At 35.5% G+C, this 13829-nt stretch overlaps 1 protein-coding gene across 1 annotated transcript; it reads left to right on the top strand.

The window, feature by feature from the left end:
* Positions 1-1263: 1263 nt before the first annotated feature.
* On the top strand, positions 1264-7087 carry LOC119085009 (ras-related protein Rab-11A). Its single transcript, XM_037195192.1, has 4 exons — positions 1264-1448; positions 5173-5294; positions 6369-6717; positions 6799-7087. Exons 1-4 carry the CDS (start codon positions 1409-1411, stop codon positions 6933-6935), a joined length of 648 nt encoding a protein of 215 aa, XP_037051087.1. The 5' UTR covers positions 1264-1408; the 3' UTR covers positions 6936-7087.
* Positions 7088-13829: the final 6742 nt, after the last annotated feature.

The raw sequence follows: 13829 nt of genomic DNA on the forward strand, positions 1-13829 counted from the left end.
TTTTTTTTTTTTTAATATTCCACGGCCTGCGGCGCTGCTACATAAATAAACAATTTTTACCAATTACTTTCTCATCTCAAACAGCTCATTATTAAAACACGCTAACGTCGCTGAATCAATATATTCTTATATCTCTCAAAATCATCAAATTTATGTACAAAATGATATTTCTATGTGTACAAAATTATACTTCTTTGTGTACAACACGAACTTACTGTGTACAAAATGAACTTTTTGTGTCCAAATTGATCATTTTTGTGTACAAAATAAGCATTTTGGTGTACAAAATAATCATTTTTGTGTACAAAATCATGGTTTAATAATAAACAATAAACTTTTTGTGTACAAAATGTAAGTTTTGTGTACAAAACTGACTTTTTGTGTACAAAAAGAAATAAACCACTTGAATCGCCAATAATTGATGTGGAGTGGATCACATCCGGATCTGTTTTCGAAAATTTATACTTTGCTATTGTCAACATTTGCTGCCTCGTCCAATTTCTTTTTTGCTTTACCAGCCATCATAGATCTTCCTCAAGATACGGTACCTCACTTTGGTTTCGTTAAATGTTTCAGTTTCGTTCATTCACTCATTTTGAGATTTTGATGGCATTTCAAATGTACTTCAAGATGATATTTTAATGTAGCTCGTCGGAGGAACTCCTTTTGAAAAAGGAAAATGAAGCCAAGTTTCATTTGTGGATGTCATAGCACTAGCAATCTGGATATTCATCATAGCTTATCTTCAAGTTTATTAGAGTGCGTACAGTAATGCCCAGTGAAGTTCACTGTGACAATTTTGACAGGTCTACCCATATATAGGTCTGTTCCAAGGCCATACGAATTGTCAAATTACTGTCAAATTTCATTCATAGAGACATAACCTCGTCAATATTTATATGAAAACCGATCTCTGTGGATGAAATCGGGCTCGTTCGGCCAGTCAAAGTTCGTGTTTACAGTTACTTGGAACAAACCAATAATTTATATGGGTAGATGTGTCAAAATTCACTGGTTAAACTTAACGAAGAATTACTGTAACGAGCTCTTAAAATCCTGTGTAAGAAAGAAAGAAATTTTGTTTTTTTCTATGGGAGTTGAACTGCGTCACTACCGCTACGTTCATGGTTTTGGTGATGCACATCGCCTGTGAAAGATTTACCAGTAGATGTCAGTTTCCTAGTTTCCGAGTTTGACGACCAGATGACGCACAAAAACGACAAAAGAAAACCAAAAGTGAGATGAAAAGAATCGTTTCGACTCGTAAATTATCGTTCAGGTTCCGTCTGTAATGTCACTTGTCGACACGTAAAAAAATTCAATCAAACGCAGAGTTTTTGTTTAGTAAGCTTTACAATTCTTGTATTATTCCAAATCTTTCTTATTTCAAAATACTAGCCTAGTACTAATGGGTGTTCGCGACGACGAATATGACTACTTGTTTAAAGGTAAGTGCAATTTGGCAATGCATAATGTCCCGATTTTTGTTGCATATTCATCGAATGTATTAACGATTTTCTCAGCAAAACGAGTGAACAATGGGTTTATTGAAATAGTGATTCGTAAGAAGAGAGAACAAAAAAAAAATTTTTGTTGTTGATAACGCCTTTATTGAGTTCACTGTTTGGAAAAGTGATCATTTCAGTTGCTTTAGATAATTCGTGAAAAGATTATCAGCACAAAAAAACCTCAAAAATTGTTTTCGTCAACTCGGTTCGTGTTTTATGTTTTTAAAATATTTTTGATTGGTTAACTGCTGCGGAGACGAAATGTCGTCAGTGTGAGTGGTTTTTTTTCGCCTTTTTTCCATTTATTGAAAAAGATATTGAATTCAATGAGTCATACTCATTTCTCGCAATGAAGAAATAATAAACGAAAATAAAAAAAAAAAACATTTTGCGATATGAACACTTCTCACTTGACATCATAAAACTCGGCTATCAACACAACACTTTTACGAATGTCGAAAATCAAATTTTATTCAACGAATTAAACACACAAAATACAATTGTTTCAGAGTTACGACCTAATTTAATGTTTCAATTTCATGTTTTCTAATCAGTGTTGCTCAGTGTTCGAAGAATGCACATGACTCAGTAGCATACACTTCATACCGAACCCACATCTCTATGCTAATTGAACGGAATTTCGTTCAGTTCGGTTCTCATACACACTGTTACTTCGAATCCACTGAATCATTAAACACGACATTAGTATAGTGTCCTTGTGAGATACTACCGTTCAAATAGGGGCTAATTTGACAATTTAACCTTCCCCGCACATGAATGGTTGAAAAATTCATTGTCTACGGATGACAACACAGAATTATGAAAATGGAATATGAGTGTTGACCTTGTGTTGCTTTGTAAACGGAATGATAACTGAATTCGTAGCACTAATTTGGTGTATACGTCATCGGTCATTCGATCGTACGTTTAACTTTGTGCAGTTAATTCCTTCGTGACGCAAATGTAACGTTTCTCTTCGTCGGACAGGGATTACGAAGACCGCTACGCAGGACTTAAAAGTTGCAGAGTTCAGTAACGCTACGCAAATTGTTGCCTTTGTTGATATACTGAGTGTGTGACTCTTAGATATGTTCATAATTCAGATCCTCCCATTCAAATAAATCCGGAAGCGATTACGGTATGTAATGCTGAATTGTAAATAATTTCGTTGGCGTTTTAATTTCGTCTTTTCGACTTAAATTAACAAAATCATAAAAAAACTAAATTTTCAATTTGTATTCGATCAGCACCGAAAACAGATGTCGTCTTGTCGGAATATAATTTCTACAATTAACATTCGTCTCAGCCGTATAAAATGTGGTGAACTGGAAGTTTACAAAAAAACGGCAAGAAAAATTAATGAAACGACAAATACCAACAACATCAGTTGGAAAATGGAAAACATTTTCGGTTCACGTAACCAGAAATAAATTTATGTTCCCGACAACATTTACCCGCGCGGGCGGATAGTCTTTTGAACCCACATTTCGTTACGTGATAATGGACAAAACGTTTTGTCATTTTATTACGAAACTGATGACCTTTTCCATTTTTCGTTTCAGCCCTAGTGTCGAACCGAATTTTGTTTCAGCACAAGGGTCATATCTTATTCTGATCATAGAAAGTACTCTTTTCGTAGTCAAGTTATAAGTTTTTAGCTGGTAACACTCCTGACTATTGAATTAAACCTTTTTGATTACAAATTTGAATGGTGTTGAGGCAGTGGCAACAGTTTTTTCTTCTTTGCAATATCATTTCCAAAACCTTCCAACTACAGTTGGAGGCAGAGTGAAATTTCAGCATGAATTTGCTTCAGCTGTTTTCCAGCTGATCGAAACAAACAATCAAAACTACTTATATGTCTTTATACGGTCTTACCAGTACAACGCGCGTGCGTGTAGCAACTTCAACCGTACAAACAGTTCTGTTCTGAGTGCATGTGTGAGTCAGCTGAAAACCAGCTGAAGTAAATTCATGCTGAAATTTCACTGCTTGTGACTGTAGCAATAAAATCGACAACGGTACTGAAGTAGCAAAAGTCGTAGTTGTTTTGGCGGAAGGTTTAGATGTATTCAAGCAATAGTGTTATCGTTTCCAAATTGTACAAGAAAATTAAGTCGATTTGAAGACTAAAATGTTGTCATTACCGTTTCGTGCAAAGAAACGCAGAGCAGATGAAAACGGAATCAATTTTTTTTTCTAGCGCGGGCAAACAGTCCACCTCGGAATTATTTTCGTTCGTTTCATTAGAGAGACCATCTCTTAGCAAACGTTGAGCGATATCGCAACCACCTCCCATTCAATTTGATTATAAAATTTTAGTACACAGCACAGCATTAAAGTATATGAAGCAAGTAATCATCAATTTTGTTGTTGTTTCTTTGTCGTTATATATTCATTCATGCTCACAAACACTATTATTCATTAAATTGCCACATTTCATTTAAATGGTAGTGTAATGCCAAATGGAAAATGATTTCATTCCGTTTACAATCCAATTTCAAATTTCTTATACTTTTGGTGACACCGAAAAGTTTAACGTTTTTATTATCAAAAAATCGATGACACTTTTAAGATAATGATTTCACTGGAGTTTCAGGGCCGTAGCTACATTGCTATACATTTGTGGGGTCAATCCTATTCTGGGTTCGGTTTTGCGTCTTAACAGTTAGCCATGAGTTTAATGTTAAACCTTGTAGGAAGCGCATCACGGTAAAATGAGTAAATCTATTACTTCTGTTGTTTAAACTACTATCATGTAGTTTCGATAGAACGTTTCCTACTTCAACTTCAACGGTGTCAACACTCAACAGTTTAATAGATAAAAGAACATTAACCAGAGCTCACCGCTTATTATTATCGCTGCTGTCGATAACAGATAAGTATCAGTTTCTAAAAGGTTAGGATACTTCATATCGGCAGTAGGTTTGTATGCTGCAATCGTTTACAATCGAAACATCTTCAATTAATTCATCCAAACATGTTTTTTGCCTGAGAAGGTACGGTGGAACTCAATGTTCTCGAATTCGATCTCAAAATTGTTTCAAGACATCTGAAACCCGGAAAACTTTTCTCATTTAGTAGGTTTCAATTGTGGCACACGACTACAAATTTGTCTGTTCACACTCTCACGAGCCGTTGTCTTGAATCGATTTCTTTTTTACGTAATATGTTAGATGTTCCAGCGACTTACTTCCTTTTTATGTCGGATCCTACTCCACTAATCTCTTCACATTTAATGTACTAAATCAATTTTCATTACTTAAATTCACACCCGACATTTTTATGAGGGATTTGGCAACGTTCTTGACCTTGTACTGCAAAGATACGAAGTTTATGATATATCGTTGTGACTAATGACGTGCGGTGAATCATAAGCAAATATTTTTTTGCTATTAAAACTGCTTATCGTGAAAGAATTACAGCGAATCCCGTTTTTTTTGGTATTTGACACGTCATGTAGCGTGAAAGAACATTGGTGTCTTCATGTGTTAAGCTTTCACGGTAATCTATTACCTCATTCGATCCGAGAGTACATTTACTTCACTATTTTTACCATGTACGTTAATACGGAAGGTGGATACGACGACGAGAGCTAATTATTTTCGGTTTGTCGCTGTCATGATGATGATTTACTATAGTTTGGCTTTTTGTTCCATTACAGTGGTTTTGATTGGCGACTCTGGAGTGGGAAAATCGAATTTGCTATCCCGATTTACTAGAAATGAATTTAACTTGGAATCGAAATCCACTATTGGAGTAGAGTTTGCTACTAGAAGTATAGAGGTGAGTTTAATGATTTCATTTCAAATATTTTTAGTTTTTTGCTGAAATTTAAATGAAATTATCGACGAAGATGGGTGAGGATGTCGTTGCTTTGAATCTAAAAGCTTTAAAGTCAATTAATGTGTGGTACTTATCAAAATATTGGACCATCACTAAAACACTTTTAGACACAACGGTAAAATGCAACGAGAAAGTGCAACTCACTTGTTTCATACAAAAACTGTTGCTTTCCAGCCAGAGCTCATCCCTTATTCTGGTCATCGTTGTGTCCGTTTCTATAAATTCTTTAACTTTGTTATTCGACTCGGGAATGTTTGACGATCCGACTATTGCGCTTCAAACAGTAGTAGGTTATGATTGTTCCAAAATGCAATCATCCCATTCCTTCTCCTGGCGGTTAATTGGACCTGGCATTTCACGAGTAAAAGGTGTGAGCCTGGCAAATAATCAATCAATCAAATGACTACAGCAAGTGAGTGTTCGTAACTCTAATTTAGGGTACGCCATCGATTCGAATGACGTTCCGTCCATAAAGGACATAATTTTCAAATGGGCTCGATTCCTGTCTTATGACATGACGATTTTATCGGAAAAGTAGCTCTTTACAGTTGACTAGGGTCACATCTAAATATTCCATTCGTTGAAGGTCATCAGCTGATTTCAAAGTTACTACCATTTAATGGAAGGTCATTGTCAACATCGCATCTCAAAATCTCCTAAATGATAAGTAATTTCGGACCGTGGATTTCGCTCCAGTCAAGTCTCCCCAGATCTTTATTCAGTTACACTAAAATACTGTGCAGAGCAGACTGTGCTGTTCGAATAGCATGTAGCATGCGATACAAAAGAATGAACAATTTTCCCTACATTTGTTAGAGAATGCAAAACGTGCCAAAGTGATGGTGACCTTTAGACCTTGCGAGTCACGATAGATATATCTGCATTCAATTATTTACACTCGTTGAATGTTCGCTGACACGAAACCAGCGTTAGATTTTTCATTTAAGTTTTTTGTGCAAGAAATTCATAATTCAACATCGACACAACCAGTAAAATGTTCTCTTTGTCGTTTAGGTGGACGGTAAGGTCATTAAAGCTCAAATATGGGATACAGCTGGGCAAGAGCGTTACCGTGCTATTACGTCGGCCTACTATAGAGGTGCTGTTGGTGCACTGCTCGTCTACGATATTGCAAAACATTTGACATACGAAAATGTCGAAAGATGGCTGCGAGAGCTGAGAGATCACGCTGATCAGAATATCGTCATTATGTTGGTTGGTAACAAAAGCGATTTAAGACATTTGCGATCCGTTCCAACGGAAGAGGCGAAACTGTTCGCCGAGCGACACGGTTTGAGTTTCATCGAAACGTCCGCCTTGGATTCGACCAACGTGGAAACTGCTTTTCAAAATATACTCACAGGTTGGTTGAACGTCGAATGATATGGTCGCATTGCGAAGATGGAAATTAATTTCTCCTTTCTCGTTTCACACATTTTTGCAGAAATTTACCGAATTGTTTCGCAAAAGCAAATTAGAGATCCACCAGAGGGTGATGTCATTCGACCATCGAATGTGGAACCAATTGATGTGAAGCCAACTGTTCAGTCGAATTCCATTCACAAACAATGTTGCCAGTGACTGCCCAGGAACAGTAACGGCACGGCAATACATCAATTTCATAATATCATAAATCAAGTTAGTAATAAATGCTTGTGTTTATTAATGTTTAAAATAATAACAATAAATAATTACTAAAACTGGTGTTCACAATATATTATAATATAACTTCACACATTGTCCAAACGCATCGCGGTACACAGATTATATGCGAATTATGAGAAAAAAAAACATAAAAAACATCAACAAGAACACACACACAAACAAACAAACAAAAAATCAAAATAAATTTCTTTGCCATTTTTAACCCTCGGTTACATTTTTAATCTGCTCTGAGCTGGAACAATGTGGGGATCAGCAATGTTCAAACATCGATCCACGGCTGTGAGGAAAGACAGAAGTTATGCACGCATGGTAGGTATTATGTGCAGTGGGTGATACGTATTACTACTAGACTGGTAAGGCAAAACACCGTATCGCAATGCGAGTGTGTGGCTTCAAAAGCTCTGAGACTCTGTCGGATTCCATTGGAAAAGTGGTATATTTCAAAAGATGCACCCAAAAAATGAGATATTCGATGTACATTAAAATCGTCCAATTTTAACGAGTAGCTCGTAGAAAGTACGTTTTAATTGTACAATTTATGGATGAGTAAACCATTGGTCTTATAGTGTTTACTTATGTACTTATCAGGTGACAGTTATGATTTCTATGTTTGACACGTGAGACGCCTACGACAGGGCCAATTTTTGAGAATTTGATTCCTAAAAATTCCTAAAATTCTTTAAATTCCTAAAAAATTCCAAAAATTCCAAAAATTCCTAAAAATTCCAAAAATTCCTAAAAATTCCAAAAATTCCTTAAATTCCTTAAAAATTCCCAAAATTCCTAAAATTTAGAAAAACTGAGCAAAAACGTTCTATTTGCTGGATTTCTAATTAAACGTCTTCGAAAATTAAAAAAATTAAATAAAAACAACATTTCAAATGAAATTTACTCAGATCATTTAAATTTTTTTGGTGGAACGTATTCAAATTTCGATTTTACGTCGTTTTCCAACGATAACGTTACGATCAATAATAGACTGCTAACTGGGAACTATACAAAAATAAAGACGAATATTTTAAGCTTAATATTTCCATTATAACTCAGAGTTCATAATAATTCAACAATAACCAAGACATTCACGAAAAAAAAATCTTTGAAACCCAAAAAATAGCGAACTTATCGAAAACAAGACAAATACTTACTCTTTTTTATGCTAGGCGTTCACAATGAAAAAGAGAAGCTAATTGTAAAGCCGCTGAAAACAACAGTCGTTACTAATCTGAATTTCATTATCCCGATTTTGAAATTGTTACGAAAATACGGTATTGCACTTTGTAGTATATTGGTTATACATAATATACCAAGTACTCTGTAGGCATAGCCGAATTTCAGCTTTCAAGCAACGCACTTCAAGCAAAAGTGATCATCGTCGACATCTGCCAAATATAGTACTATTTTCCATACAATTGTTTTTTTACAGTGTTCCACAGATGTGTGACACACTGCCAAGTTTCAGTACCATATTTAGAGTACTCATGCTTCAACTGCGTCCGAAAAAATAACGATAAATAAAACGTAATGGAAGAACCATGGTTTAAGGATGACGACCGGGCCTCACTATCTCAGTCGACCTTCATACCTACCTTGGTAGATAAATAACTATTTGCTTGTTTCTCGCCAAAAACCATAAAAACAGGTGATGTGATATGATTGTATCATTACGAATCATCAATTAAGTTGCATTTATTCTGAAATAAACATTTAAACGTCATTGCCTGTCTGACATTTACTGTACATACGGATAAGTATTGGTCTTATCGTGTTTTTGGGCGATTGAAACGTAGAACATTTTTTTGGGTGTGTGAAGTATCGCCAAAGTCAGATCGCCAATACTTTTTTTTGACAATTCAACACATTTTCGCGTTTTTCCACACTCTTGGGATTTTTCTTGGCGTTTTTTCACACTTTGGCGATTTTTTTTGGCAATTCATGATTTTTGGTTGCTTTTGGTTAAGGCCCAGGGACATCGCTAAAGTTTTAATAAACACTAAGAAAAATCATAAAAGCATAGTTTCCTTAGGATCTAATACGCCATTTCGGCATCTTCTGCCTTTTCGTTACCTTTCGCAGAAGGATAAATTCACTAGGATCAAACAAAGTCATCATCATTTTTGGTTGATTGGTTAAATTACCACGAAAAATCAAAAGAGAGTGAAGAAAGGCCAAGAAAAATCGCCAGAGTTTGAAGAAATTCTTGAAAACTACGTAGCAGCCTCATTTTTAAATTAAGAAAAAATAAAAATACAAAAACTTTTCAGGCTAAAACACAGGGCGCGTGTGAAGAAATGTTACAGTGAAAAAATACGTTTTTGATTTCTTGAAAAAGACTGTAGTACGCTTGTAATATCTTTCGACTCACTAAAAAAATCGGATTAAAACGACTTATAAGATCGGCTTTATGTTACCTTTGATAGAAGGATAGTTTCAGGCTTTGCTTGGGATCAGGCTTCTCTCCCTTTGATTTTGGGTGGCTTAGGTATTAGGAAAGTAGAAGATATTGCAGTGCCAGCTTATCTGTCTTCTGTCTATTCTACTTTAGAGTTATCAAATGAGATTTTGAGAAACTTCAGTTTTCCAATGATCGATTCAAATATTTTAGAATTAATTGAGGAAATTCCTCGAGATTTCGTTCCAGAGAATGATGAAAAGAAAAAGAAACAAAAGAATTGGGATCTGCCAAGGATTAACAGTAGGTTTGACGAGATGTTTGCATCTAGTGAACCCGTTGCTCGTGCAAGCCTACTTGCGTCATCAACTAAAGAATCTTCAAAGTGGCTGCAAGTAGTTCCATCGAGCCAATTGGGTTTACTCTTAGATAATAACTCCGCTAGAATTGCTGCTGGTCTTCGTTTGGGTTCTAATTTATGTGAGGAACATAGATGTGGTTGTGGCGAAATGGTCAAAAAGGATGGTTTACATGGTCTTTCATGCAAGAGGATAACAAAAGCCAAAATAGCTGAACATGAAGTTAACAAAGTTTTCTCACATGCATTCTCTTCAGCAGGATTTCCAAATATTATACAACCACCAGGAATATGTAGAGATGATGGTAAAAGGCCGGATGGTATGACCTTAATTCCTTGGAGTCATGGAAAAGCTATTCTGTGGGACGTAACAATTAGGGATACATTAGCGCCTTCATACATTAAGGAATCTAGCAAGAAAAAACGGTCAATTGCGGATAAGGCGGAAAGATTTAAACATAATCATTACAAACATTTGAAAGAAAATTATTTGTTCACTCCGTTAGCTTTCGAAACTTTAGGTTGTATGGGGCCAGAAACTATGAAATTTGTTCAAAAATTGGGATCAATCATGAAGGCTGCTTCAGGAGAACCACGTTCAACAGATTATTTATTACAGAAAATTTCAATTGCCATTCAAAGAGGGAACGCGGCATGCATTTTGGGAACATTAGGAGCTAATAGAGTAGATGACTTTTATTTATTGTAAAATTTATTTTTTGAAAAGATCGATTTTTTACTGGCTGCGCCACTGTGAGCAGTCTTTTTTTCGCTTGTCAATAAACCACGTATTGATAGTTTCCTTAGCCTTATCGTCAACTTCTGTAAAAGGATAAATCCCCTGGGATCGGAACAAAATCATCAACATTTTTGCTTGATTTGTCAAATCATCACGAAAAATCGTTAGAGTGCGAAGAAACGCCAAGAAAAATCGCCAAAGTGTGAAAAAACGCCATAAAGACAAATTTTCCATTCTTTATGTTTCGGACCATTTTTGTACCCTTCGCAGATTTATCTTGGCGATTTTTTATTTAATTTTTTTTTGGCGCTTTGACTTTGGGGCTATTCTTCACGAGGAGAAAATATATGAAAATTTCGAAATTTTTTTACTCAGGGTGTCCATACAGCTCTACGAAGTAGATAACGTTCTTTACATTCGAATAGATTATTATTGGAGTTGTCTTTCATACACCAAGGCCTTATTTACAATCATGGCACCATTTGAGGAAGGGCACCGTGATGCAAGTCCTCACACGTTATACAAAATTTGAAGGAAAGAAAGGCCGTCCATCCTTTATTTGTAACGAATTTCTTTTTGTAAGTTCCACCGATATCTGTTCCTTTGTAAGTGGATAAAAGGACTTGCATCAGGCTTTCACTGGAAGTGATTTTTGGGCGAATTTATTCACAGAAACTTACCAACAACATACCGAAAATTAGTCGAAATTTAGTCAAATTTAGTCAAATTTACCGAGAAACTTTTTTCATAGATTCAGCATATTTCTTAGTAAATTTCAGTAAATAAAATCCTCAATGATAGGCCCTGGATAGACAATCTTTCGAGTGACTCGTTAGCACAAAATGCACTGCAATCAGATTTTTATAGTTAGGGCAAGCTGAGCGGATTTTCTCTAGGTTCACTTTGTATATCCGCTAAGGAAACACACCTACAACGTTATGTACCACCACAGCATAAAATAACTTTGTGATACTCTTCTGAATTGTTTGGTGGTGGTAAATACCAGTAAACTTTTAAATGAAACAACTGCACGGTTTACTCCAGAATACGCGTTCGTAGCATACAGAACAGAAGATTTTCTTTTAAAATTTGATGGTAACAGTATCAATGAAAGTGTAAAGCAGGTATGGTATATTGTCCGTCATTGTCCGAAATTTGATTTTCGTACTTAAACGCACTCATTTTCATATTATTTTGACATAAAATGTGAGTGTGTTTAAGAATAATTCGCCGGTCGACCATACCTGTTCTATACTTTCATTGAACAGTATGACCGTCAAACAGATTGATAGAACAAAGCATTTGGTTTATCTATCTCTGTGTCATCGGAAGAAGAAAACCCAAAGTGTTATTGTACCTATGTCCTATTCTCAAAGAAACCGTACGAAAGGACGTCTTTCCTATGTTGTCGTTACGTGCGAATTCGAGAATGGCCTCTGTAAGCAAATGTAGGAGAGAGTAAAACTGCACACAAAATTGGAATGGTAAGTATGTGCGTGCCTAGTAGTTAGCGAACGTTTTGCAAAGTTATTTGGATCGTCGTAAATTCAGCACAGTGCAGCTCTCGAACCACAGCACTGGACCGATTTTTTAGTTCGTTTTTTTTTTCTTGAAGATAATTGTCACTTTTATGGAACTAGTTCATATATACCACTAAGCCACATTCGATTCATTTGTACGAGTGTCAGCAATGCTGCATAGATTGTTCTAGTGACTACCGCAAATATCAGCGACGGCACAGCCTGCGAGTCGGTCCTTTCACCACTTTATCGATTTGTTTATTTATCTATTGACCAATTTATTGATCTCCTATGAATGGGTCCACTTCAAATAAGTGTGGCTTTTACTCTCTGATAAGCCTTATTGACTGACGACAGGGAATATAAACATCGTGAACTATTGACTGATTTGTATACAACTTTTACGCTGTAATTCATTTTAAAATTGAGTCATCAAGTATATACTGGTTCTTAAGTATATGATCGTGAACTTTTATTTACTGTCTGTTCCAGGTATATACAAGGATATAATTAAATACTGCTCACAGTATATGAACATTTACTTTTTTATACTAGTACCTTTCAAGTACATAAAAGTAAATGTTCATATACTGTGAACAGTATTTACTCGTACCCTTGTGTATACTCTTGCATACTAAAAGTCAGTCTGCCATGAATTCTCGTCGAGGCAACATCCTTGTGAGGTGTCATGTGAGACCAATGTTCAAAAATAAGAAAATTCTTGAAACATTTTCTTATCAGTTCACGTTATACTGTTAATTCCGCTGTCGTTTTTCTTGTTAGGCGTATCTATAGGGCTTTCTTTTGTTAGGACTATGTGTAGGGCTTTGTGTCGTTAGGTGTAAGGGATTGTCTCGCGACATCGGTTATTATTAGACAAATGTGCAAATGTTCAACAATTTTCTCATTCCTTAAAGTCAATAAAGATTGTGACAAAATCAAAACCGAAAATGTCATATTTCATTGAAAGCACTTTTTGCGAAAAATTTCAACTTTCTCACAAATGTCACCAGAGCGTCATCAGTATAAAAAAGTATATGGTTATATGCTCAATAAGTATATATATATATAATAAGTATATATTTCTCAGAATATAGAAAAAAGTTTATTTTTATATTAACAGACAATAGTTGTTAGTAATATAAAAATACTTTCATATACAAATTTTACCTCTTTGGAGCAAAAAAAAAATCGACGAAAAAGATTTTTTTTTTTGCTCCTAAGAGGTAAAATTTGTTTTCGCAATTCCGGTCCATAATCATCACCTTTCCATGCATCCATTTAATGTCGTTTTCAAGGTATTTATTTCACAGTGCGTTTTTGATTATTTTTTTCGCACTTGGGCTTTTTCACATTTTTTTCGCACGCTACATAGCTCAGTACCTTTAAGAAAGACTAAATTTTATAAATAAAAACTTTGCACAGACCAGGATTTGAACATCCAACACCAAAATTCTTCCAAACACCAAGCAACGACCATAGCCATTCGGCTACAGAGTCACACAATTATACAGAACGTATTGTTGAAGCGTACATACTAAGCATTGACTACTTGATTTTATTTAGCGCGTCTCTATACATCACATTGCAATGTGTATATAGTGCAGGTTGCTTGATCGTTCAAATGAATTCATGTTTGCATGTGAATGTTTGGTAGAAATTTTGGTAATATTTTGCATTGGAAAGGTGATTATGGCCCGAAATTGCGAAAAACGTTGTATCTACCACGGTAGGTATGCCGGTATTTTTTCGCACACGACGTCTTGTCGACCTCGGCTTCGCCTCGGATCGACAATCGACATCT

This window comes from Bradysia coprophila, unplaced genomic scaffold (genome assembly GCF_014529535.1).
Source record: "Bradysia coprophila strain Holo2 unplaced genomic scaffold, BU_Bcop_v1 contig_94, whole genome shotgun sequence".
Lineage (NCBI taxonomy): Eukaryota > Metazoa > Arthropoda > Insecta > Diptera > Sciaridae > Bradysia > Bradysia coprophila.